The 26,021-nt window shown below is 41.0% G+C and overlaps 1 protein-coding gene across 2 annotated transcripts in view; it reads left to right on the top strand.

The window, feature by feature from the left end:
- Positions 1-26,021, top strand: part of GTF3C1 (general transcription factor IIIC subunit 1) — a 42,311-nt gene that overhangs the window by 15,606 nt on the left and 684 nt on the right. For both annotated transcript variants that reach the window (XM_055707597.1, XM_055707596.1), the window contains exons 16-36: positions 222-367; positions 783-880; positions 2,493-2,589; positions 3,349-3,526; positions 4,864-4,999; positions 6,852-6,987; positions 8,818-8,899; positions 9,572-9,757; positions 10,293-10,450; positions 10,860-11,002; positions 11,204-11,285; positions 12,459-12,571; positions 13,530-13,592; positions 14,154-14,247; positions 15,361-15,533; positions 16,186-16,470; positions 18,589-18,842; positions 20,304-20,590; positions 21,123-21,783; positions 23,772-23,811; positions 24,566-24,758. In XM_055707597.1, the coding sequence (XP_055563572.1) occupies positions 222-367; positions 783-880; positions 2,493-2,589; positions 3,349-3,526; positions 4,864-4,999; positions 6,852-6,987; positions 8,818-8,899; positions 9,572-9,757; positions 10,293-10,450; positions 10,860-11,002; positions 11,204-11,285; positions 12,459-12,571; positions 13,530-13,592; positions 14,154-14,247; positions 15,361-15,533; positions 16,186-16,470; positions 18,589-18,842; positions 20,304-20,590; positions 21,123-21,783; positions 23,772-23,811; positions 24,566-24,758 (3,605 nt within the window). The remainder of the gene's footprint in view (positions 1-221; positions 368-782; positions 881-2,492; positions 2,590-3,348; positions 3,527-4,863; positions 5,000-6,851; positions 6,988-8,817; positions 8,900-9,571; positions 9,758-10,292; positions 10,451-10,859; positions 11,003-11,203; positions 11,286-12,458; positions 12,572-13,529; positions 13,593-14,153; positions 14,248-15,360; positions 15,534-16,185; positions 16,471-18,588; positions 18,843-20,303; positions 20,591-21,122; positions 21,784-23,771; positions 23,812-24,565; positions 24,759-26,021) is intronic.

The raw sequence follows: 26,021 nt of genomic DNA, 5'->3' as shown, positions 1-26,021 counted from the left end.
GTGGCACACCCTGACTTTCCTACAGACTTTGCCATGGTTCAACCTGAAAAAAAAGTAAAAGTCCACTTCAAAAAAGACTGAAAAATCAGCAGTTCAGATGATTTCCAGATTTCTAGGCTATGAACTGCCAAATGTGTTCTGCTTGAACACTCGCTGTAAAACTATTAGTGTAGCTATTAGGTTTGTGCTCTCTGAATCTAAGCCAGTCTTCTCGCTCCTAGTATATGTGGATGATGTGTCATGGATGCGCTATGTCCCTCCTCTGCCAGTTCACAGAGAGTTTGGATTTGGATGGGCTCTTGTTAGTGACATTCTTCTCTGCTTGCCTCTCTCACTTTTTGTCCAGATAGTGCAAGTCAGCTACAAGGTATGGTGCTTTTTTGGTTTACATTTGTTTTACTTTAAAGTCTGATGATATCAACTGTAGCTATAAGCAGTAAAAACGTCCTTTTAGTCTGTTCAAACAAAACGTGCTATTGGAGAGTAGACACTTTAGTTCTTGAGAGTCTTTTACAGAAAAGTTAGTTGCTTTTACAGCCACAATGAAAAAAATGTATAGCCCTGTAACACTGCAAATTCTTAAGCTAATATTTTGCAAAGAGCTTTTTATAATCTGAATGAATCTTCTGCCTCGTTGATTAACAAGAATAATGTTTAAGCATTTTACAAAAGCAGTAGCATTTGCTTAGAAAATATTACAGTGGACAGTTCTGGTAGCAAAGCTTAAGACTTTAAAGGCTAGTTATATTTTGCATTTTGATGAACTTCTAAAATAATTCTAGGTGGATGGTCTGGAAGATTTTTTAAATGATCCACTAAAAAAGCACACTCTGATCAGATTTCTTCCAAGGTCAGTCCGACAGCAGCTCCTCTACAAAAGGTAAGCAGATGAGTCAAAGTAAATGGTTTTAGGAAGGAAACAACAGTGGTTGGCTGTTTTCTAAGTTATTTCCTGCTTGTGTCAAAGAGAACTTTGTTACTTAAGACAAGGATCATCAGTCTTCTAAGGATAGTGTGCCAAATTGTTTTTTTTCTCTCCCAAATAGAAGGTAATAAGAAACTAATAAACAATATTCATGCATGCTGTCAGGCAGTGTTTGAGAGCTGGGAGGTTCTGTCCTTCATAACTCATCAGCAGGATGTTACTACCGTATAGAACACACTCCTGACTGCTGCTGAATTCAGAATTTAATAGAGTCTAAATGTTGCTGTCCTTCATAAATCTTTCAGAAGATGCCACATTTCCCAGTTCTGCCTCTCACACTTACCATTCAGTTTCTACTCATGCTCTCAGTGGCACACCTGCCCCTGTTTGCCATTCTTCGTCTAGGAGATTTTAAAATTGAGATTGGACTGAAGACGGGAAGGGAGAGCAACAGTAAAGTGATTTGAATACGCGGAATCCACAGCACCACGTTAGTTTCCCCAGGGAAGTCATTGCTAACTGTATGGATTTGGATGGTTGGAGGCTTATACAATATTTTGCAAACCTGCAGATGTGTTGCTGGTGAGCGAGTAGTGCTGAACACTCTCAGGTGTCAAGACCTGTGGTTAGTTCGGGTTTGCAGTTCCTAACCTATTAGTTGCTACACCTTAGTAACAGGGAAACTGGATTTATGGTTATTTTCGGAAATCTGCGGGCTCCATCTCATAGTTTTATGCAAAACAGTATGACATGTAACCAAGTTGTCTCTTTGCCCTTTCTGCCCGCCACAAAGCACTACGACTTCTAACAGCCAAATTGGCTGCAGTATTTCTAAGCTGGTCAAATAATCTTTCAGAGCCCCAAAGAAAGCTCCTGCCAAAATATAATTCTCGTTTAGCTGCACAGAAAAACTTTGGTCTTAGTGAAGTTAAATGTGGGCAAAACTAAGTTTTTAGAAACTCTTTCTAAGAAACTAGGGCTTGCAGCAGTTTCCAGCAACTTCTAGATTTTTGCCATTTAAGTAGATGCGCAGCATGGGAAATGTTGCATTTCCTGCTCTGCCAAAGCTATAAACAACCAAAAGCAGTTTCTTGGCACAGTAATTCTAAAAAAACTTAACTATAAAGATTGTTGCCCAGTTCTTTGTATGTACACATGTGAAGGCTTATTAGCCCATATTTAGCAGTCATGTTTTCTTAATCATGTTTTCTTTTCATTACACAAAATTGTCTGCGGATCTGCTGGTGTTCAGACCTTGTTTAATTCGTTTTTACATATGGTATTTCTGGCTAATTTTGTTCTTTGATTGCAAAATTTTAGTTAGTATTTGGCTAAAACACTGTTTGTGATTTGAGGAAAGGAAATTTTGAGCTTTGGGTTATTATATGTTTTCCATAGGCTGATAATTCAAACAAAAGTACCACTTAAGAAATTCTGAAACTCATTATCTCAAAAAAGCAGTGGTTTCCTGAAAACATGGCATTGCTGCATGAAAATGGCATGGTTTCTGTTATCATTTTTACTGTATTCATGAGTGCTAATTGTAATACTCCTCATGTTGCTGCAGGAGATACATCTTTTCAGTGGTAGAAAACCTTCAAAGATTATGTTATATGGGACTGATACAGTTTGGCCCAACAGAGAAGTTTCAAGACAAAGACCAGGTAATTTAAAAAAAAAAAAAAATTTGCTGTTATTTTTCATGGGTTTTGTCCAGTGAAATAAATGCAAGATTCGGTGTTTGTAATTTCCTTTAATAATTAAATACTGATGTTTTAGATGTGTATGCAGACCTCCAGATCCAAGTGACATATTGCAAACTGTACAGATAATTTTTACCCCTTTCTCTGGAAAGATTCTACTCAAATGTGTAATGCTGAACGCTGCACACAGTAGTGATCTAGGAGGTTCCAGGCCGGCAGCACTTTATGAAAAATGAGCATGTCACATTCTTTTCTATCAAGGCGTCAGGCATTGGATGTGTGGCACAGATCAGAGTAAAATAATGACATTTGTACACATCTTGTAAACAGAGAGCATGTGCAATGGAGAAAGCAGTCCCAACATACACTTTATGAGGGTAAGAAAGATAGTAAGGCTCCAACACACATCTATTCAAATGCTGAATGAGAATTTGTAGTCAATAGTTGCTCTCTGTGGAAACTTGGAACATCCTGTGCACAAGGGGAAAAAGAAACTGTTCTAAATCTAGAAACGAAACTTCTGGATCGCTGGCAAGGGAAGTTTGGGAATACGGCACTGTAGGGTGGGGATGGGTGTGTCTGCTAGCAGCATACTGGCTCAAAGCAGTGGAGTCTGAGAAGATGCTAAGCAGTCCTAAACTAGATTAACTTGTGTGTCCTGTAAATTAGGCAGTTTCAATGACTTTTCCCTACCAGCCTGAAATACACTGTATTTGACAGGTCTTTGTGTATATGAAGAGAAATGCTGTGATTGTTGATACCACTATCTGTGACCCCCACTATAACCTGGCGCAGAGTAGCCGCCCATTTGAGAGACGCCTGTATGTTCTGAATACCCTGCAGGATGTGGAAAACTTCTGGTTTGATCTGCAGTGTGTCTGCCTTAACACACCACTGGGTAGGGTATAACTGTACCTTATCATCACCTTCACTGTTCTGTCTGTGTCATTTTATGAAATTATGGTCCACTTGAAATTTTCAGAGCAGTTTTCATGGAAAAGCATTGCTGTCCTGTTAGAAGTAGCAAATTTGATAATAGCCCTGTTAGATTTTAATCCAGTTGTGAAAAAGTCTTTTTGAAAATGGTTACTAGTATATTTTTGCTGTAGCTCTCTACTAGTTTGAACAGAGATCCCTTTTCCTTAGCAAGATGTTGCTAAACCTTGTAATAGCCCAAGTAAGATGAGATGTGGAAGTCAAGAGAGTTTAGGCACCCCCGTTTTTTGGTGTTTATTTTTGTGCTTGGTCCTTTTACATTTTAAATAGGTTATACAGATACAAAAAGTATACCTTATTAAAAAAATAAAATTAAAAAAAAAGAACTGGAGGAAACCCTAGACAACACTATTCTGTATTTCTGCAGTTTAGTCAGCAAGGTAAAAGGATCTATTTGTAATTTTGTATTTCTTTTGTATGGAAGCAGCTATGTGCAAAAGGCTCCTTACACATTTGTCAAGTGGTAGCGAATCACAAGTCTGTGATCGTTGCAGCTTTCATAGGCTGGTCAGAACATTACTCCTAGCCCCCAAAATATGGTAATGATACTTTTTCACCAGTTTGCGTGTTTGTGGAAGCTTTGTTGTGTTCCAGTTAAGTATTTTCCATGTTGAGCCTTGAGGGGAAAATTGCTCAGTGCTAGATTTAAATTTATACTGAGCCTCTCTCTAGATCAGATACTTGCCTGAGATCTGGGCCTGCCCTGTTGCCTTTGTAACATGGGCAGCCAAAAAGCAGTAGTAAGCCAGAAACTGGGGATTTTACTACCTTTGAGTTTTGTTACTATAAAGCCATCACATGACTCCTCTGCTACATCCTAAATGTATCTCCAACATGAAGGGGTCAGACATGCAAAACATTCACACTGTTTCAAACTGAGCTGCAAACTGAACTGAAGACACGTTCACAACCTGCCACAGTGTTTCTTGAGGACTGTTGCCACATTTGAGTATCTGAAAGTGTGTGATCTGTGCCTAGATCACTGAACTGCTGATTTTTTTTCCCTGTCAAGGGTACCAGCCTTCATTACTTCTGCCCTGAACACAATTTTGGACAAGTTAGTGCCTTCTAGTGTTAGTTAACGAGAACACCATTAGCCTGTGTGAGCAGGTAGCATGTTTTATCCAGAAGTGGTAAAAAGTTAGTACCATTTAGGAGCAGTAGTTTGCTGCAGCAAGGTGGTTTCAAAATGGGTTGAAGTCTTCTTATGCTGATAGTCAAAACCATTTGTATGTTTAGGAGTTGTCCGCTGTCCTCGTTCAAAGAGAAGTAATCTTCAAGGGGAGGAGCCTGCACTAGATGTAGAAATGGAACAAGAGTCAGCAGTGGATAAACACAATCTGGAACGAAAGTGTGCAATGTTGGAATATACCACGTATGTCATCTGCATTCTTGCTTTGTTGCTTGACTAGTGGAGGCAAAGAACTGGTCTGGTTTTGAGGATGTTACTCAATAGCAAAAGCAGTTTAAACTGTAGCATTTCAGTTGGTGTTGTGGGGGTTTTCTGTGTAATTCAGAGGCTGATTAAAAAGACTTGTAGTTATGTATCATGTTTATGAGTAGCTTGCCTACCAAGCAGGTTTTTATGCTACAGGAATGAGAAAAACCTGATTTTGATTTCCTTCCAAAGTAGTACAGATATGTGTTGCAAGAGTCTTGGGGAAGGCAAAGTTTAGAGGGAAGTAGAATTAAGGCAAAGGAAAAATTTAAAAATTCTCTGTTCCTGTGCTTTATATTGTGTTATCTCAAGTATGCTGTAGCTTCAGTAGCTCCCCAGTGTCACACTCTGAATTGTGTTCTGTGGTGCGCTTTGCACATTGTTTCTAATTTAATATGTTAATTTCTAATGTGGTGCTGGTGCACACTGGTGAAATCTGGAAGTGATCTCTGGAGAGCTTTAATCTTCTGCCTAATCACAGCCAGAATACTCAAGGATTGTATACCTGTGACAGCCATGTGGAACGCCGGTTATACTTTTCATATCGTGTTGTGCACAGTGATTTAGTTTTGTTTATATTCTGTTCTGTCTTAACAAACAGTCTGTTTAAAAGTATTTTCAGTAGTTCAGTGTTACACGTAGATGTATCAAGTTATCTTAAAAAAAGATCAATGGAGTTGAGGCAACCTAATTCCATTGATCCTCACTGACAGCAAAAAATTCTGTTCAATCCACTTGTCAGCTTTTGCTATGGTCTCTGTTCCATGGTGATGTATCTTTTAGTTTGGATATACGGTGTCTATTTGCACTTGGGCTGAAGATGACTGCACCCTCTTTAAGGTCAAGAAACAAGTTTTGGATTTAATTGATGGTGTACTGTTAAAATGAAGGAGTTGTCTATTGAAAGCTTGACTGAAATAATTTTTTTCATGGTAGCTTTCAAACAATCTTTCATAAGGCGAAACGGGATTTCAGAAATACTCTTTGCTGTTATTGCTGGACTGTCAGAGCTGTCATATCTACTGCATATACAAAGCTCATTCATAGTTTGGGTTTTGGGGTTTTTTTTGGTGGGGGAGATTTTGGTAAGTATGTTTGTCTCCATGATTTCTTGCAAAGCGTCATATTTATACAGAAGAAAAAAATATTTTTTTCATTCTGCACTGTAACACCACACTAATTATTAATAGTAGCTCATTCATGAAGGATACCAGTTCATCCATTATGTGCTATTCATTATTAGTTTCATCCTCTTTCCAGGGAGAGAATTGCAGTGCATTGCTTTCCTGGCTTGTGTGTGTATTTAAACAAGCTTTAATGTATTTGTTAGAAAACTGGAGAGACCAGTGCTTGACAGGCAGTGTGAAGAAGGGTTATGATTGCCTTTTAGTTCCTGTGTGAGATTTTCCCCACACTTGTCCTGAGAAAGTGTTTCATCTGAGCAGGTATTTTCTCTAGTTCTGTGGTAGGAGTAGTACTGAGAACAGAGTTTAATGTGGCTGTTGGAACTTAGTTAACAATAATGAAGTTGCTGTGGGTATAATCTGTAAACTGAAAGCTCAGTCATGAAATAGCAGGGATTAAAACTTAATGGAAAAGGATTGTTGTCATGGTACTTCTGGAACAGGGTTAAGGGAAGTAGTATCTCTCCTTCTCTTCTTTCCCAGCCCTATCTAAATTGGGCGGGCAAGGAAAGGGTTCTGCACATGGCACACACATCACTTCAGAGCAGCTGAGAAGGCGCTCCCTACAAAATAATTACTGTATATTTTGTTACTCTTTCTCTTAGAGGCAGCCGAGAGGTGGTTGATGATGGAACTATCCCTGGAGATGGGTTAGGAGCTGCAGGTCTGGATTCCAGCTTTTATGGGCATCTAAAACGCAACTGGATCTGGACAAGCTACATCATCAATAAGACTAGGAAGGTGGGTATTTTAAAATTTGTATTCTGTAATGACTTTTCCAAATTTTAGTATTCTTAAGCTTGAGGTACCGATAGCAAAATCTTGCTGCTTGCATGCTTTCTCAGTTGTATCTCAGTAAGGCTTTGCGTCACTGGAAAGAAACTAATGCCAAATGTGGTAAATCTTGGTGCTGGAGTGAGTGAAAGAATTGGATGTGAATTTTGTCTGAACTGAATTTGATACTATATTCAACCAAAGGAGAAATACTTTATTAAGCAAGAAATTTAGATTACTTATTGGTACCTCTTGCCTTTCTGGAACACAGAAGTTTTCAGACAAAAACTGAAACATCCAGAATAAGGAAATACGCACAGGAAAAAAATAAAATAGTTTACTAGGAAGCCAAATACTGGCAAATAAGAATGACCATCCTATTTCTGGCTAACGTCCTGTCTGTGGTTGCCAGTAAAAGATCTGTAGGGAAGGTTGTACAAGCAAGGGAGTTTTATAGTGGTAAGTCCTCAGAATATTCTCGCAGCTGCCTGCAGGTTTGTCTCCAGGCCAACTAAACCTGGGGGTGGTGTTTCAAGTAGTTAATAGCTCTTTCTTCTGGCATTAATTTGTCTGATTAGACACAAGTAAATCTTCAGTATCTGCAATGTAGCAAAGTGGGTCAAAGTCCTATTAGGGATCACCACTTCCTTTTGGTGGTTTAAGCTCCCTAGTAATTGTAGTACTCAGGGAAGCTGTGAAAAATACCATTCTTCATTACCCTTTCCATTTCACTTGATTTTATAGACATCTCTCATGTTTCCCTCTCTCACCTCTGGGTTTTATTTATTATTTATTAATTTTTTAAAGACTGGCATCTACTATATTACTTAACGGTTCCCAGTATGGAACCTCTTCTGCCTTTAATCGTTCTTCTTGATTTTCTTTTAACCTGTTCTACTATATCCTTTTTAAGGTGGAAATAGAATCACATAGTGCTTTCAGGCTGTGGCCACCCATGGATTTTTACAGCAGCATGGTGTTGCTCTCCTTTCCTAAGAATTCCTTACATTTTGTTTGCTTTTTGACCATTACCAAGCATTGAACAGGTACTTTCACAGAATTGGTTGTAATTACGGTACCCTAAGTGTAGTGGTCAATTAGAGCCTGTCAGTGTATATATAAAACTAGTTGCTTGGGTTTTTTCCCTCAGGCAGGACCATTTCACTCTTAATTTCATCTGCTGTTCTGTCACTAAGTTGTTCAGCATTTACAGGACCTCCAGCAATTCTTCAGCCTCAGCTTTTGTCTCCACATCTGTGACCAACTTCTGTCGCCAGTGAATTCTGCACAAAAGAAATGGGTTTTGCTGAGAATGTCAAAGCTCCTAATACATTGCAGTCAGTTCGGGCTCAGATTTAGGATGGATAGAATATGGTGTAGGAGGCATTTACTCAATGTTTGTGTTTGCATTTTGGTTTTGTGCTTTTTAGAAGTCCCTTTGGAATGTAAAATGCTTTGAAAAAATACTGTTGTGCAGAAAATTCTGCTCGGCCTCTGTAGCAATGAAAGAATTAAGCATTTCTTTTCCAATGATGATTTCTTTTAAACTTGAGGAGATTTGCTGTTTTTTAACCTTCATAACTTAGTGGTCATTACAGTATGATTTAAGAAAAGCTCTAGAGCTGTTCAAATATGTGGTAGCAATAAGAAAAAAGAATTCTTCATCGTAGCCAAGGATCTTTTCCTTTCAACTGAAAATCTTATTTCTGACAATACACAAAGGATAGAATGTATAGTGTTGCTAAAACCAGTGTGCTCCTTTTGCGTATCACATTTTTTAAAGCTGTGTTGTCTTAGGAAAGTACAGTTTCTGAAAACGGACTGACGGTGAGACTCCAAACCTTCTTAACAAAGCACCCCCTTCAACTCAGCACTGGAGGTAAGGTGGTGATGCTGGTGGTGGGTCTATAACAGTGTAATAGCTGTTACTGTCTTTGTCAGACCCAGTATGGAGGATGTAGGGTATTCCTGTTTCCTTATGGTAATCCAGGATGCTTCTGGGGCAGTAAAATAGATAAATAATTTCCTTCCCTATCTCTGGATATATGGGACAATAATGGTGTTTTATCCAGTATTGTTGACATGGTTTGTTCCTGTCTCCTTAAAATGATCTAGCGTGTTTCTGTGGTAGTAAAATAGATATGTAAATAATTTCCTATAGAACAATAATTCTTCTCCTTTGTAATTTTTGATGTGCAGTTTGAAGAAAGTCTAGAGGGACCAATATTCTGTATGACTAGACACTTAAAACTGCATAGCCTAACATTTAAGCTAAGGAGGAAGAAATGCTTCAGTTGAAACCTCAACTCAGTTCCCTTCTGTTTGTGCACTGTGCACTAGACTTAGCAATTACATGATGATCCCTCAGCTACGTGGGGTTTTATTGTGTGAGCTGCTGAGAAGTGGCATGAAATGACACGACTAACAAAGGACAGGTCTGAGAGGGCATCTCTTTTCATATACTGAAACTTTGGCATTTTCTCTTTATACATCAATATTGTGGAAAGTAATTGTTGTAAAGCCCCACTACTGTAAATATGTGTCATTTTAGGTAACAAAATTAATATTTTGGGAGAAGCAAAGGTAGGATCTGAGTCACTTGTCCAGAAAGAGGAATGTATTGAAATAAGTAAAGAACCAACCCAGGATCGAACAAGACGAGTGCGAGGTGGAAAAAGCCAAAAGAGGAAGAGGCTTAGGAAAGACATTGGAAAGAAAACAAAGAAGAAAAAGAAAGGTAACTAACACATCAGGAAAAAGAAGCATTCTTTTTAATGCATAGGCCTGCTGTAAGTTGCTTTACAAAAGCTGATGTGACTGTCAAGTAGTGCAGGTAATGGAAACGTACTGGCCCTCTCTCCGGGTTGCCTCTTGCAGTGGAGGTTTGGGTGTCCTGGGGCTCTGTACTAGCTCTGGAGAAAAACAGCAGTGTGCTGCAACTGCTACCTGTGTGTGAATCATGATGGCACCACTGTACTGTACAAATGAAAGAAATTCTAATAGTGTCTGCAACAGATCAACTCCTTGCAGTTCACCATCAGCTTTGGATAGCTGGCTCAAAGATTCTCCATAGCGTGATGCTCTAGGTGCTTGTTTTCTCATTCCTAGGAGAGAGATTAATGAATTTTACTTTCTGAACTGCTACTTCTCTGCTTTTGTCTTTCATTCTTACAAACTCCAAATGGTGCTCTTACTGCTAGTGATAGTTTGAATTAATCAGAATATATAGCGCTGAGAGAACTGTCTTGTCTTTTTTTTTCTGAATTTGTTAGAAGAGGATTCTGTAGAAAAGAGCAAAAGACTCCGCTACCATGATGAAGCTGATCAGAGTGCCCTGCAGAGAATGACACGTCTGCGTGTCACCTGGACGGTGCAAGAAGACAGTCTGCTCATGCTGTGCCGAATTGCTAGTCATGTGCTAAACGCAAAGGTATTTAATAGGCCTATTAAGTAGAGGTCCTATATACTGAGCACACATTTCATTGGTCCTAAGAATAAATCATGGTTTTAACTATCATTTGTGTACATAAAAGCTGAAGTTTTAACTCCAGACATAGTGACAGGACAAGGGGCAACAGTTTTAAACTGCAGGAGGGCAGGTTTAGACTGGACATAAGGAAGAAATGTTTTACAATGAGGGTGCTGAGGCGCTGGCCCAGGCTGCCCAGAGCAGCTGTGGGTGCCCCATCCCTGGCATCTTCGAGGCCAGGCTGGACGGGGCTGGGAGCCACCTGGGCGGGTGGGAGGTGTCCCTGCCCGTGGCCGGGGGCTTGAACTTGATCCTTTTTGAAGGTCTCTTCCAACTGAAGCCATTCTGTGATTCTGTGTTCTTCACACAGGTGAAAGGGCCCTTTGTTCCATGGCAAGTAGTTCGGGACATCATGCATGCCAGCTTTGAGGAGTCCCTTGACAAAACTTCTCATTCCGTTGGACGAAGAGCTCGTTATATTGTCAGAAATCCACAGACCTATCTTAATTACAAGTAAGAAGGTTTCTCACTATGTTCTAGGTATAAGCTAAATTCTCCTGAAATTAACTGAACATCAGATATGGTCCTCCCATGTTTTTGTCTTGTTCATGTGACTGATAAATTGCAACTTTTCTGCACACTAGTGCTATCAAATCTGTGTTGAATTGGCAAAAATTCAACCATGTACAACACCTTCAATTGTGTCTGTTGCAGAGTTTGCCTTGCTGAGGTTTACCAAGATAAAGGCCTTATTGAAGATTTCATGAATAGAGAAAATAATTATGAAGATCCACAGGTAGGAGAGTATCCTAAAAGGTCATAGAGTACGCTGTTTGGATTACTGAGTACTTGCACTGTTTTGATTATTGTGATTTCATATCTTATCTCTCCTGTGTGCCCTTAGCTATTTTAAAAATAGCATCATTGTAAAAATGCAGCATCATTGCTGTTTTGGGAGTAAGGTGGACACAGGCAGCTTTCCAAAGGCACATAAACAGCACTACTGTGCAACAAAAATTTTGTTTTTTCAATGTGCTTGTTCATAAACATCCATGACTGAGCATCTATATGCACTGATTTTTTTTTTTTAATTTTCTCAGTGTCCTTGTTATCTGAGCAATAAAACATTTTTGCTCTGTAATTTCTTATTTTTTATTCCAGTTGCATGTTGATATATTGCCTTAGCCTCTGTGGATGAGTGCAGGAATGTAAGCAAATTTTATGACAAAAGCCTTGATTTGATCAGTCGAAAGATTTTAATTAATTTTTGAGCTTTTTATGGCTTAAATCAATGACTATTTCAAATGGAAAAGTTGTTTACGCTTTCAGTGCAAACAATTCCATTTTGAATTTCAAAACTGGGACAACATCACGGCAAGATTTTTTTTGGTTTTATCCAGGAATGACAATTTGCATTATTGTCAGAAAACTCCAGTCAGTTCTGTTGTTATGTTGCTCACTGGTGAGACATTACTGAAGTAAATGCATGTGCCCCCATCCCCAAAGCCTGCCTCTGGAAGCAGAAAAAAACTTATTTCTAGAGAGGTACTGGATTGTTCCTCTGGTGTAACAGGTGTTCTCCAAGCCATAATTGTACAGAGTTAATGGAGAACGTGATAATGCCTGAAGGGTATGAAGAGAAAAAGACTTAAGCAGAAGCTTAAACAAAGCTCTAGCAAGAGATCTTACACTGTTAATTCAGCATAATTGTTTTTAGAACATATGTTTGTGGTGGGTTGCTTGTAGCTGTGAGCGTGATTACAGACAGAACCTGCAACTGTTAAGTAAATCAGCAAACACAACTTTCACGGAGCTTTTTTGATGCATTCCTTTGTCTGCTGTGCTGTTCCCGACTGATTCAAACACAGCTATTTCTACTAGAATTTTCCATGAACGCTTTAAAAGTAGAGGGTCTTTTCCCACACTAAGAAACTGAGGCTGATAACATTTCAATCTCCTCTTTCCTAAGGTTTGTGCAAAGGAGTTTAAAGAGTTTGTGGAAAGACTGAAAGAGAAATTCAGTTCAACCCTGGGGAATCCCAAGCTTGAGATTCCTGATACTTTGCAGGAACTCTTTTGCAGGTACTTCAATTATGGTGCTTTAGATTCTGCGTGTGGGTGAGGCTGTGAAAGAGGAGGGCAACTCAGAGTAGACATCTTCTCTGCTATGCGTTATTTACACCCTCTGTTACTCATACTCTTAATATAAAAAAAAAAGTTTCAGTAAATTAAACAAGCCACACTTCTTTTAAATCCATGCTTCCTAAATACGTAGAACTGATTTTCAGTTATTTGTACAAGCTTGCTTATTTTAAAACATTCCTATTTTGCTAAATAAGACTTTTAATCCAGAAATTCACAATGTCAGATTTTCTTAAATTGTCAAATCCTCAATTCCACTATTGGAGATGCTGGCACTCAGGTGTAACATTTTAATGCAATAGAAAATTTCCCTTTACCATTTTCCAAATTAACTGGCCCCATTTTATATCACAGTTTGTAGCTGGTTGCTCAGCTAAAATCATCTCAGTGCTGCTAAAACTGTTGATTCAGAAGAGCACTCAGGCTTGTATAGCATTCTTCAGCCCCAGATCATCATGCTTTTTTGTGACGAGTAACACTTGGAGAGGAGTGTGAAAATTTGGGTCTCAAACCATTTTATGATAACAAATTTAGCACCTGTGTAAATTTTTTTACTTTGGGAAGAGCTGTATGTTACAGCAAAAGTGCTGCCAACGGTAACTGGAAGTCCAAAACCTCAATAGAACAGGAAATCCATGCAGTTCTGCTCTGTGTCCTGTCCGTGTGTTTTATCTCATTGTCAACGGGTATCTTAGTGAAGTGAAGGATGTTGATCTGGACAGGTCTTCTCATTTTTGACACTCGTGCTGACGGCTGCTGGAGCAGATAGGAGCCCTGCGCTGGTTCAGCGCTTGCCTTATTAGCAGTTGCACTTGTCAGCCTCTGGGTTTCATGGTTGATATAAAATCACAGAATGTTACGTTTGTTTCAGTGTTTTCCTTTCCCTTCCCTTATCTAGATTCCGAGTTTTGGCAATCGGAGAAGACACAAATCAAAACACAAAAGAGGACAGCCTAAGCAGGTGAGTAGCAGTAGCACCGTTTTTCCCACATTAGGACTCCAAGGTCATGTCAGCCCTCACATCTGTGAAAGTAATATACATATAGTCTTCTAATTCAGTACATTTTTCATCTGTTTGTTGCAGCATATAAATTTATTAATACAAAAATACTTTTGCAGGGCCGTAGAGACCTCAGACATAGATTATAGATTTGATGAATAAAATGACAGCAGCAATGGCCTTGTCAGAATGGTGGTCTGTTATCATTAGGAAAACAGTCTATGTTTTCTATGTGGGTGCTGGATCTTGAGAGGAGGAGATGTTCTTCTCAAAGAGAACTTCTTGTGTTAGATTATCTGGACTGATCCAAAAATTCAGAGTGGAAGGTAAGGGGAAAATGTAACAGGCTCCATTACATGAATGATCCTCAGCTGTAGTAATCTCGGGCCTTTATGCATCTATTTCAGAAGCAAATGACTGAGTTTGTATGTTTTTGTGCTAGTTTAATAGTTAGGTACCTCATGCATAAAAATCACTGTGAATAAATTATTTTCGTTGGTTTGTCTTTTTTTTTTTTTTCAGTGTCTATGATATTCATTTTCTAGTGCTACAGAATCTGATTCAGAGCACGCTGGCACTCTCAGATAACCAGATGAAATCTTGCCAGTCATTTCAGGTACAGTATCTGGACTGGACTTTACTGGTCATAGAATCATTTAGGTTGAAAAAGACCTTTAAGGTTGTAAAGTCCAACCGTTAACCTAACACTGCCAAGTCCACCACTAAACCGTGTCTGAGTGCCACATCTACACATTGTCATACAACCCTAAAGGGTTTCTCCTTCCCACCTTGACATATGCCTTGTTCAAATGGGAGAAAAGAAACCCAGAAACTTACATTTGTGTCCGTCCTGTGGGACACAATTCTCTTCTGCTTTTTGCAAATTACATATTCTAGGCAGACTTTCAGCATGTTCAGCTTTTTTCTCTAAGGCTGAGATCACAAGATGTGAAGTTGAAGCAATCCCCAAAAACCATATGAAATAAACTCCACATCCCTTCCATTGGGTCAGACTGCATCGTGATTTAGTGCCCACTTGAGCAGTTGGAATTATGCTCTGGAGGACTTGTTAGAAAGACAGTCCTAGTATCCAGCTGACACTGGTGTTGGGGAGCCTGTCCTCGGAGAGGCTGTGGGGTCTCCGCTGGAGATACTCAAAATCCGCCTGGACACAATTCTGTGCAACCTGCTCTAGGAGAACCTGCTTTAGCAGGGAGTTGGACTAGATGATCTCCAAAGGTCTCTTCCAACCCTGACCGTTCTGTGATTCAGCATTGGGGACAATGAAAATATATCATCTATCAGTCAGGCACTTAAAAAAATAAAGTTATAAGTTCAAACAGAGTTTAGTATCTTATCAGCAGGCAAGAGTGGAGCCTAGAAAGCCAAGCTTATAGAAGCATGTGTTCCTGGTAAAGTGATGGAAAGAATCTACCAAAATGTGTTGCAGATGAGCATTTTTTACATATATAATTCTAGTGGAAGCCTGATCTCATTTTGAATGTCAAGTGTTCTATAGTATTTAGTTAATTTAATTGGCATTTACTGTGAAAAGCCTGAAAGCCCATAAAAGGAATGTAATAGTGCAGTTTAGTAAATTTGTTTGTATCATTTACATTCTGGCTTCTAGCTTCATGTGCATTTAGTTAATGTAAACCTCAAGTAGGTGAGTCTAACAGTGGATTCAGAGCTAACGCTGCCTTTTACATTGAACGGGGGTTTTTTGCAGACATTTCGTTTGTACCGGGAGTACCGGGACGACATTCTTGTGAAGGCTTTCCTAGAGTGTCAGAAAAGAAGCTTGGTCAATCGCCGTCGAGTAAACCACACGTTGGGTCCAAAGAAGAGCCGGGCTTTGCCTTTTGTACCCATGTCCTATCAGCTGTCTCAGAGTTACTACAGGTGGGTCTCAGAAAGGTCACTCCAAATTTGAGCAAATAAAAATCTATCCAGGCATGCTTGGCATGGAGGAGAGAATACGCATCAAGTATCTAGAGCAAAGAACCTGCCCATCTCAGCTGAAGCTGAAGCCACAAAGCTAACATCCATGTATGTTAGCCTTTTATTCCGTTAGTAACTAGAGCTGGACAGGGAATAGAGCCAAGTTTGCTGGGCAAGGCTTTACAAAGACATAGTGGAGAGGAGAGGAGAGGCAGCTCCAAAGTTTTAGAGGTGGTGGAAAGAGTTTTTTAGCACTCTGATCATTCTGCTGGTTGCTTGCTTTTTCTCTCCAGTTACTTTGTGCTGCCACTGTACCTGGATGTTGGAGGTGGGGGAGGACACTCAAACTGTAAATGTATTGAGTCCTCAAGCAGATGACTGCTTTGCTATTTGCTATATATACCTGACCGTTACATGGTGCATAAATACCTAACGTTCTGCAACTAGTACAAGGACTGTGAGAGCAGATGTAGAAGGTACTTGGTCACCACCTCTAGCATGGAACTTCAACTGTTTGCCTGCTCTATGCTACCATGCGTCTAAAGTTCATACACAGTAAATTAGAACAGATTGTGAAAGATTTATGTTTCATTGAATTTGTCTTTTTGTCCAGAGTTTTTACATGGCGGTTTCCCAGTACAATTTGTACAGAGTCCTTTCAGTTCCTCGAGAAGCTCAAGGACGCTGAAAAATCAGACCAGCCAGATAACTTCTCATTTAAAGATCAAGAAAACAAAGCATCAGAAGGCATGATTGCATTTCCTATGGATGGGCCTGGTGGCCAGTGTGTGGCAATGCTTTCCCTATTCTCCCTGGGACTTGTATCTGTGAATGTGAGAATCCCAGAGCAGATAGTTGTGGTGGACAGCACTATGGTGGAAAATGAAGTGATAAAAAGGTAAAAACTGTTATTTCTATAGTAAATATGGTTTGTGGGTAACTTGAATGAAACTGGACAGGCATTAGCATTTCCTGCACTGTGCTGTGGCACGTGATGTTGTTTAGATTGTTAGTTCTGAGGGAGCAGTCTGAAAACTTAATGGCACTTCAGTTAGTGCCTGTCATTATAGCCTTGAACTGCATTTGTCTTCACGTATGTGACATTTAAATTGCTAGGCACTTCATTGCCATCAGCGCTAATGGGGAAAGGAGAGCAGGGTGTGCTAGAGGAGCATTTCCATCAACATTGTACCTTCCTATTCCAAAGACTAAGAAGCATTAGTAACAAGGTTTCAGCTTTATCAGTGAAGCCTGTCTCCACAGTATGGGTTCCCTGTATTGTCTCCGCTCTGACTTTTTTTTTTTTTTTTAAGCCTCCGGTAATTGCATACCACACAAATCGAAACTCTCTCCCCAGGCAGTCTAATCCTATGAGTAGTTATCTTTACAATCATTGTGTGTTTTCTCAGAGTGCAACTAAAATGTCTTGCTGCAGTTTAACCTGTTGTATATATACATGGAAAATACTTTGTTCTTTTTCTCTTTAGAGCAGCTTATTACCTATTCGAAGACTGTTATCATAGTCCCCTTTCCATAATACGCCACCCTTTAAAATGAGCAGCCTCAGTTCCTTTACTTGTGCTTTTGGTACGTTATTTGTGTCATCTGGATCTCTGTCTTTCTCACTGTTTTCCTCTGCACTGAAATGTGAGGTCAAAAACCAAATGCCACGCTCTTGCTGGCAGGTCTGTGCCAATTACATCATGTTTTATAGGTGATATGCCTGCTAATACATTGCAAAACGATGAATGGCCATGGTCTTGCCAAAAAAAAAAAAAAAAAAAAGCAGCCAAAAACCCCCAGTGCAGTGATTCACATACAGCTTATGATTCTTGTGATTCACTCTAACAAGTTTCTTTTCCTTTACCTAGCTAATTGTTTCCTCTTAGTGTGGAAGGACAGGTGCATAGTACTAGAATATAAATAGCAGGCATTTGTCCATATGAAATTGTTTCCTGCTCCTTTCCAGACTATTTCTCCAGTTTGCTGGAAACATTCTGAATGCAGATCCTGTCTTCTCATATACTTGCAGTCTCTCCAGTTCAGTATCCTGTCTTCTCATATACTTGCAGTCTCTCCAGTTCAGTGATCCTATGCAAACTTAATAAGCTATTTTATCACCCAGGTCATTAGCAAAAATACACTGAACCCTGGTCTAGCCCCATTTCTCAGTACAGGCAGAGTCCAGTTTTCCAACTGGTTATGTACTTGCACTGTTTTCTTAAAATGTTATGTTCCCTTTTGGTTTTAAATAAGTTTTAAGAGAAGGTACATAATCTCTAACTCATTTTAGACAAGGTTAGAAGGAAGCTTTGGTTGTCTCTGGCATAATCTGCTTAAAACATAGGCAACCTCCAAGTTAGATCAGGTTGTTCAGAGCCCTCACCTTTATCCGTAATGGCTCTTGTCATGTCCTGGAAAGAAAGTGTTGGTTTGACAAAGTTTGTTTCTGGGAAATTTATCCTGGCTGCTGCTACTACTATTCTTTACTTTGAGGCTGTCTGTAGTTTGTGGTGGTTTTTTGGTGTTTTTTGTTTTTTTTTTTAAAGTCACTGAAGTCTTTGGTCTGTAATTCTTTCTTCTCCTTTTCTCCCTTAAAAATAAACCCTGTCTGCCCTATCCTGCAGATCCCTTTTGGTCTCAGCCTCTGTGCTGTGATAGATGTTCCCTCATGATGAAGTGTCTGCTGAACCGTAGAGGTTCAGCACTGTAAGCTGAGATATTCTGGGTTTATTTCAACATGTTTACAAAAAAGAGAGTGCTTCCTTTTCCAAGGACCTTTTAGTCTATATTTTTTTTTTTTTTGTAGTTGCTTGTTCTCAGCACTTTAAACAAGCCTGCTATGGACAAACCCGCAACTGTTCGCGACCAAATACCAGAATGCAGAACAGCATGTCTTCTCACTCTGCTCAGTGTCATGAGTCACTTTCTTATTTGGGGGGGGGCGGGGGCGGGGGGGGGGGGGGGGGGGGGCGAACAACAACCAACCCAAAAAAAACCCCTCTGTTTGCTCTAGTTTGGGAAAAGAAGGACTTGACGATGATGATGACGATGATGATGACTTAGATGACAGCTCTGGAGGCAAACGGAGAATAGAAGTAAAAGCTCGTCAAGCATCTCATACCAATTACTTACTGATGAGAGGCTACTATGCCCCTGGAATTGTCAGCACACGCAATCTGAGTCCCAGTGACAACATTGTGGTCAATTCCTGCCAGGTGAAGGTTAAGCTGCGATGTACCCCGGTTCCAGGAAGACTCAGCTCTCCAGGTTAGTCTGTTTGGCCTAACTTGCAACAGAAGTGGGCTGGAGCAGGAAAGATGGTGAACTCGTCAGCTGAGGAACTGATTTGAACAAAGCCTTTTAATAGGAACATTCTTTTGTCGTTACACATGCAGTTTGCCTTGTAATGCTTTCTCTCCTGATTTAAACAAACAGTTGGTTGGCTCAGAGGCACCTTTTGTTGGTGACAGGTCCTTGCCTGTATTTCATGTTGTGTGGAACTATGAATCCAAAGAGGAAGTCTTCCTCTGCTCTGTTACCCCTTCTCCAGTAGGTTTTTCAGTCCCTTCTGCAAATTAAAATACTGTATTTTGTTACACCTAGGTTTTCTCTTCTGTGAAAAGAAAATCTTTCAGAACTCCTTGAATGGAAATTCACATTTACTTGTCTTATGCAAGTGCCTGAAATAGTGGTGTCCGATCTCTGGCCTTTTACCTACAGTAATTTAAACATTTGGGTAATATCTAGAGCTTGAATATTTGTAATTTATCAGCACTTCCCCTTCTTAAAGAGCAGCTTCCTTTCAGCTGTAATGCATCTGTATCCAGGAAAGCCTTTAGTTATCTATCTCTTTGGCTAGAAGTTCTAGTGCTGCCCCTGGTCATTCCTATTGCTGTTGTGGTAGAGGTAAAATAGAAATTCTTTCTCGTATCTCTGCTGCCACATGTGCCCCCCCCGGTGTACTGAGCTGACGGCTCATTACAGTTGTTCTCATTTTTCCTTGGCTGTCAGAGAAGCGCAGCTGTCATGCGAGTGTCCCACAAGCATGATGTAAAGGCAGCCTGCAGATAAAAGGGTGGGGAGCCGGTAAGAACAGTGCCAAAGCTGCCCTCTAATCATTTGGGACTGGCAAAAGGTGTCACGGTACTTCAGCTTCTGAATGCTCACTACAGTGAGGGTCAGTTTTGTGCAGTGAACAGACCTGCCTCCAAGCACAGAGATGCTTTGTTACACTAATTGTACCAAGACATTGCCAACTTGTGGTTTATACCGTATTTGGCCAATATTTCTGCAGTGGATCAGCCGCTTCCAGTTTTTTGATTAATAGGGTCCTCCATAGCGTTTCCTTGCCCTAGACTTTTCACTTGACCTTCTTCAAGAAAAAAGGAGATGATTGCCTCACAAACTTAGAGTTAAGCTGACCCAGTGTTAGAGAGCATACCAGTAAGTCTACGCTGTATTTCAGCGGTACCTCACTTTGATATGAGGGCGAGCCCTTGTAAACCAGCTTGCTGCTCTTCTGCAGGTCTTTTCAGAGACAAATATGTAAGGCAGAAAGCAAAAAGGAAACTGCAGCAATGAAGATGGAAAACTGAGCTCTGTTTTTAATTGAAATAGTCTAGAATACCTCTGATCTGTCTGTCTCAGAACATTTATCTTTCTGTAGCGTATTGCCTAGTAACAACTGCTTCACAGCTTATACATTTGGGGTTTTTATTTGCTTTGCAGTTTCTTCTCTGCTTGATAACACGGTTGTGGGAATCTCCTGCCTCCCTGAAACTTTTACCAGGCTGATAAAAGTCCAAGAAGAAAACTACGAGGTTGATCAGTTTCTTCGTGAGTGTACAGAACATTATGGCTATAATCCCAGAGATGTAGCTGCTGTTTTGCAGATTCGTAATGAAATAGAGGCAACTTCCCACTTTGGAATTTGCAAAACTGAGCTGAGCAAACGTTTCTGCAGCTATGAAGAGGAGGAACCTGAACGCACCAGGAGCTTGGAGCAGTACATTCAGGTGATTTTACAGCCAGCTGCTTCCCATACATTAATGTCTGCATGTTTAGTGTTCCCCTTGAAGAGGACAATCTTCCAGGCTGTAGGAAGCAAATATAAACTGGACAAAACTATTTATATTAGGCAAGAGATCACATACCAATACCTGATAGCAATCTCGCATCAAAGCTAGGAAGGCCAAAACTTAAAGCAGCACTGCCTCAAAGATAGGAATGAACTGTTTCAGAAACCTAGAGGTACAAACTTTGTACCACCTTTGGAAGCAAAATGGTCTTTCCTAGTTACATTTTGACTTAATTTAAGCTGAACATAAATATCTTGTGTTGTAATTTCAGAAAAGTTTAAGGGGTAATACATCTTTTCAGCTTCAGTGCAGCAGCACATAAAACTGAATATTCTACTAAGATTGTCCTCTTCCTTTGCTGACAGTTAAAGATGGCAATTCCATGTTATTTGGTTAAACTGATGTTTTCCAGTGAAAGCTCCTGAAACAATTTTTGTTGTGGTTTTTTTGTTTGTTTGTTTTTTAATAGGACCTTATTGAAATGCAGCAGGTTTTAGAAGTAGGAGGCCACTCTGTAAGACTGGTTGCAATAGTATTTGCCAAGCCCTGGCTCTTGCATTCAGTCTGTCTGAAAAATAAACCAGATGATTCTGATCAGCAAGGTGCAGACACCACTCCCCCAGATGTACAACAGGATTGCCTGCCCTCAGAACCAAAGAAGGGAGAGGAATGTTCGAGAGAAGAGGAGCAGCTGGGAAAAGACACACAATCTGTCAGTGATGAAGAGCCCCCAAGGAAGAGATGTAAGACTCAAAATGATGACCTTCAAGATGGCAATCAGTTCTGCCAGGGTTCACAGAGTGATTTGAAAAGTGCAAATGAAAATAACTTTGATGCAGGTGTTCCTGATCCTGTTACAATGCAGGAAGCTTTAGTCATGGATGAAGAAACGGGCTCCCTGGGAGGGCAGACAGAACACCTAGCTGAACACGCAGCGTGTGCCTCAGACGCTGTGAATGTGGACACTTACAAGGAACAAGATAAATCTTGTTCTGAGGACAAAGAACTTGAAGTAGACAATGATGAGCTCAGCACTGAGCACAAGCAGCAGATTCCTAGCCTTGAACAATCAGCTGGTGAGCAGGATGATGATCTTTCCTACTTACAGGAGAACCCAGGAGTCTTTAAAGGTATGTAGGAGCGCTCTACATCCAAGAAATCGAGACTAGCTCATCATCAGTTGCTCCCAAACAGGTAGCTCCATTTTATATGCAAATACTGGATTCTTTTTGAAGCTGTACCGGGGAGAAAGGTTGTCATTTCTCATAGACAAAGTGGCATAACACTACTTAATCTGGAACGTCTTGGAGGGTTCAGATACATAAAGATTCCTTCCTATGCCTGTTGCTGGAATGCTCATGACTAGTTCAGAAATGTGTGTTCTTTAGAAACTCGTTTACATCTCTTACTTTTCTCCAAAAACATATTTAGATCTGAAGTTTCTAATCTCTGGCTTCAGTCCAAAGGCTGGACATCTCTAAACCTGGAAAACACAGTGCTACTGGTGTACAGTTAACTAGAATGCCCGTGACTTAAAGTTGTGAAGTCATTAAAGCATTCACCCAAAAGCAGCACATGCCAGTGAGAAGATCAATAACCTTGTTTGTAACCCAATATGACTTCATTTGCATTTCCTCTTTACTGCCAGGTTGGGGTTTTTTTGATAGCTAGCAGTTCTTGCTAAGCTTTACGTTAAGTAGGTTGTTGGGGATTTTGTTTTGCTTTTGTCTTTTATCAGCTCTGGTTTCAGATGGAATCACAAGCTAACTGCTTGTGTGGTATTTTGCCAAGATCTGCCTTTACCCGGCAGACTGCCGTGTGAATCAGTGCAGACGGATCCAAAGCATGTTAGAGCTTGCTGCTGTTTAACTGGAGCCTTCCTGCAGGAAATGGACTGTCTAAACAGCATAGACCTCAGCAGTTCCTAACGTGAAACTACTAAACACTGGTTTGGATTTAACTTCTCTACTTGTTTGTAACACAGGAGGGAAGAAATAGTTATGTTATCAAGCACAGACTTCTTAAGGGTCCTGCTGACTGAAGGCCAGTTGAAGGGTTTACGTGTGCTTAAGCCAAAGCTGTTAGCCTCTGGGTGTGGTAGAAATACCTACGTTAAGTAATCGTGTAATTAAAACCCATGACATAATGCATAATGGAAGTTGCAGAGGCAGCCTTCACTTTGAAACCGAACCCTGCTGAAATCTTGAGTTTGCATTCTCCAGTCTACAGCTGTGTGGGCTTCTGCTCAACTTCCGTAGGATTAGCAGGAGCATTAAGCGAAACAAGCCGATGTGAGTGCTTACACGCCGAGACCCTGCGTAGCTCCCTGTGTAAAACTCCGTTCTTTCAGTTCATAGAACTACCTGCGGTTCAGCCATGTCAGCAGACTTCTAGGAATAAAACTTCTTGCTGTGCTTTGGGAATGGAACCATAAAAAGCGTGGCTGGAGTAGGCAGAGGTGGTTGCAAGGTGAGGTGTGGAACGGAGTACGCTGCAGATGGGTGAAGGCAGTCAGAGTGGAAGCTTAGAGCTCCCCGTCCAACTGCAAACACGCGGTGTATCACTGAAGGCTCAGGGCTGGAAGGGACCTCTGGAGATCTAGTCCAACCCCCCGCTGAAGCGGGGTCACCTAGAGCAGGTTGCAGAGTCGTGTCCAGGCAGGTTTGAATGTCTCCAGAGGAGACTCCACAGCCTCTCTGGGCAGCCTGTGCCAGGGCTCTGTCACCCTCAAAGTTTTTCTTCATATTGAGATGGAACTGCCCGTGTTGGGGTTTGTGCCCGTTGCCCCTTGTCCCGCCGCGGGGCACCGCTGAAGAGCCTGGCCCCATCCCCTTGGCACTCGCCCTTGAGGTGTTTGTGGGCATTGGGAAGGTCCCCTCAGCCTTCCCTTCTCCAGGTGAAGAGGCCCAGCTCCCTCAGCCTTTCCTCACAAGGGAGATGCTCCAGTTCCCGCACCATCTTTGTAGCCCTCCGCTGGCCCCTCTCCAGTAGCTCCCTCAAGCTTGTTTGTGTTTGCATAGTTTGCTGTTGCATTTTACAGCTTAGCTGCCTTTTACATTCCTTCCGATAGATAAAAGAGTTTGGGTTAATTAAAAACCGTATGTTCTGTTCTTTTCAGGAAGTTCTATGACAGATGTATCCCAGGCAGCCAGGGACCGGTGAGTAACAGAGAGGTCTGCAGAATAAGCTAAACACTTGGTACTACCAAAATCATACCTGGAACAATTTGGAAACCTTAGTTTTATGCTCTGATGAGCACTGAGCATTGATGATGGAGAAACCCCATGTTACCCTCCATTGTTCTTGTTGATACTTGTGCTTGTACGCATGCTGAAAAAATTCTTCTGTTTTCCCAAAAAACAACTATCTCCAAATATCAGAGGAACAAAACTAATTTTATTTCACAAATAAGTCCAGTGCCAGAAAGTCTCAGCTTCCACATGCCCGGGAAAGGCCTGGAGAAAACTGCAGTGTAGGAAATGGGATTTCTACGCAGGGTCTGTCTTTTGCCCACAAAATGCTAAAAATGAGGAAATTCTTTCCTGCTGAGCACTGTTGCTGCATGTTGCAGACTGAAGCAGGTCTTGGATAACTTTTGGAGGATATTGGAGCTAGTACCATACAAAGCTTTCCTGGTTGTCAAGGCTCAAGGTAACTGCTGGGTGCTGTAGTGGTGCTAGAGGTGTTTCTCAGGTGGTGAACACGTAGCGTGAAATACTTCAGGTCTGTGGAACTGTCGGGTAGATCAGCACCCGTCTCTGCTCAGAGCAGCTGCAGAATTTACACCTAGCATGTGAGCAAACATCAGCAATGGATGGAGGAAGAATCTGTATTATGCAGAAATTATGATGATTGGAAATCTAGCTAGAAAAGTGATTTCTGACAGAGCTGCACTTAAATCGTCTTTTGCAGGGCCTGCGAGAATGTCTGCTTCATCGGGAGACCGTGGAGGATTGTGGATGGGAACCTGAATAAACCTGTGTGTAAAGGGATGATGGAAGCTGTGCTCTATCACATCATGACAAAGCCAGGCATCACGGAAGGCATGCTGTTGCAGCATTACGTGGGGGTACTGCAGCCCGTTGCCGTCTTAGAGATACTGCAGGTATGTGAAACACCAGCTTTAATCAGGTTCAGCTTCCACACATCCGCAACTACTTTGCTAGAAGTCGCAGGAAAATGGGACTGTGACTGTACCATGAAAAACCACCTTCTGCCTTTAGTGTAAATTACCCAAAGCCAGAGCACGTTCCTGTTCACCATGAGGGAAGGAAGCCTGCTTTACCCATCCTTGACACCACCATATTATCGATATTTTAAATTTGAGCTTGCTTCTGAAGTGGATGTACATGCAGTTGAAATTCCAGCTGGTTAACAACGAGTGGTGGCTTGTCACTGTAAAATATGAAGCTGGACTGTTTAATGCAGTGTTAATCACCATAGAGTTTATCTTCGTTTTTCCCTCACATTCGTTTTCAGATGGGTGGTCTTTGACATAAGAATCAGACTGAAATGTCTGTGCTAGACAATACCATAAATGACCTTGTCCTGACAGACCTGCTTACAGGCATTCATCCTTACATATAAAACTGCACGTAGGGAGAAAATGTGAGTTTCCTGGGGGGCTTTTTCCCCTCATCTTGAGGTTTGATTACCACCAACTGCTATTTGCAAATGAAACCTTGATCTGTATTTTTTTTTTTTTTCCTATAAGGATTCGAGATCTTAGGTATAGCGGTAATGTTGCGGTCCTTCCCATGAGCATGACTTCCCCTACTAGCGCTGAAACGAACGCTCCAGTGTACGCGTGCCCCGCGTCTGTCCAAGGGCTCGTAGGTTTTGGTAACAGTGCAAGCTGTGTGTGCTGCCGATGAAGCACTGAGCAACTATCCCGTTCCCTGGGTGTTCAGCACAGCCCATCCGTGTGTCCTATGCCACAGCAACCCTGCCAGGAGGGTAGCCGGGATCGGGGACAGGTTTAAGACCGCAGTACAGAGTGTATAGTGGTGAGGCATGCACGTGTGGGACAGCAATAGATTCCTAGGCAATTTTAATTCAAATCCACAAAACCAAGCACTTACCTGTACATTTTACAGGCATAAATTGGAGAGCTTGAATCTAACTGGTAACAGATTTGATAAGAACTGGTTTTGAAACCAGAGACAGAGCTTATATCTCTAATATGCCAAACACTAGTAAATCTAGGTGCACTCCTATGTTAGATCACTGAATACACACCAGATGTCTTCAGCAAACAGAGCACATGAATTGCCTTGCTGGGTGTTGCGGTGGGAACGAATGCTAACCCATTAGCAAGAACTGACCCAAAAATCTGGGATTTATGTCTCTATCAGCCTTAAATTATTTG

Source organism: Falco cherrug, chromosome 4 (genome assembly GCF_023634085.1).
Source record: "Falco cherrug isolate bFalChe1 chromosome 4, bFalChe1.pri, whole genome shotgun sequence".
NCBI classification, from domain to species: Eukaryota; Metazoa; Chordata; class Aves; order Falconiformes; family Falconidae; genus Falco; species Falco cherrug.
The sequence above is the reverse complement of the archived record's forward strand: the minus strand, read 5'-3'. Positions and strand labels throughout refer to the sequence as shown.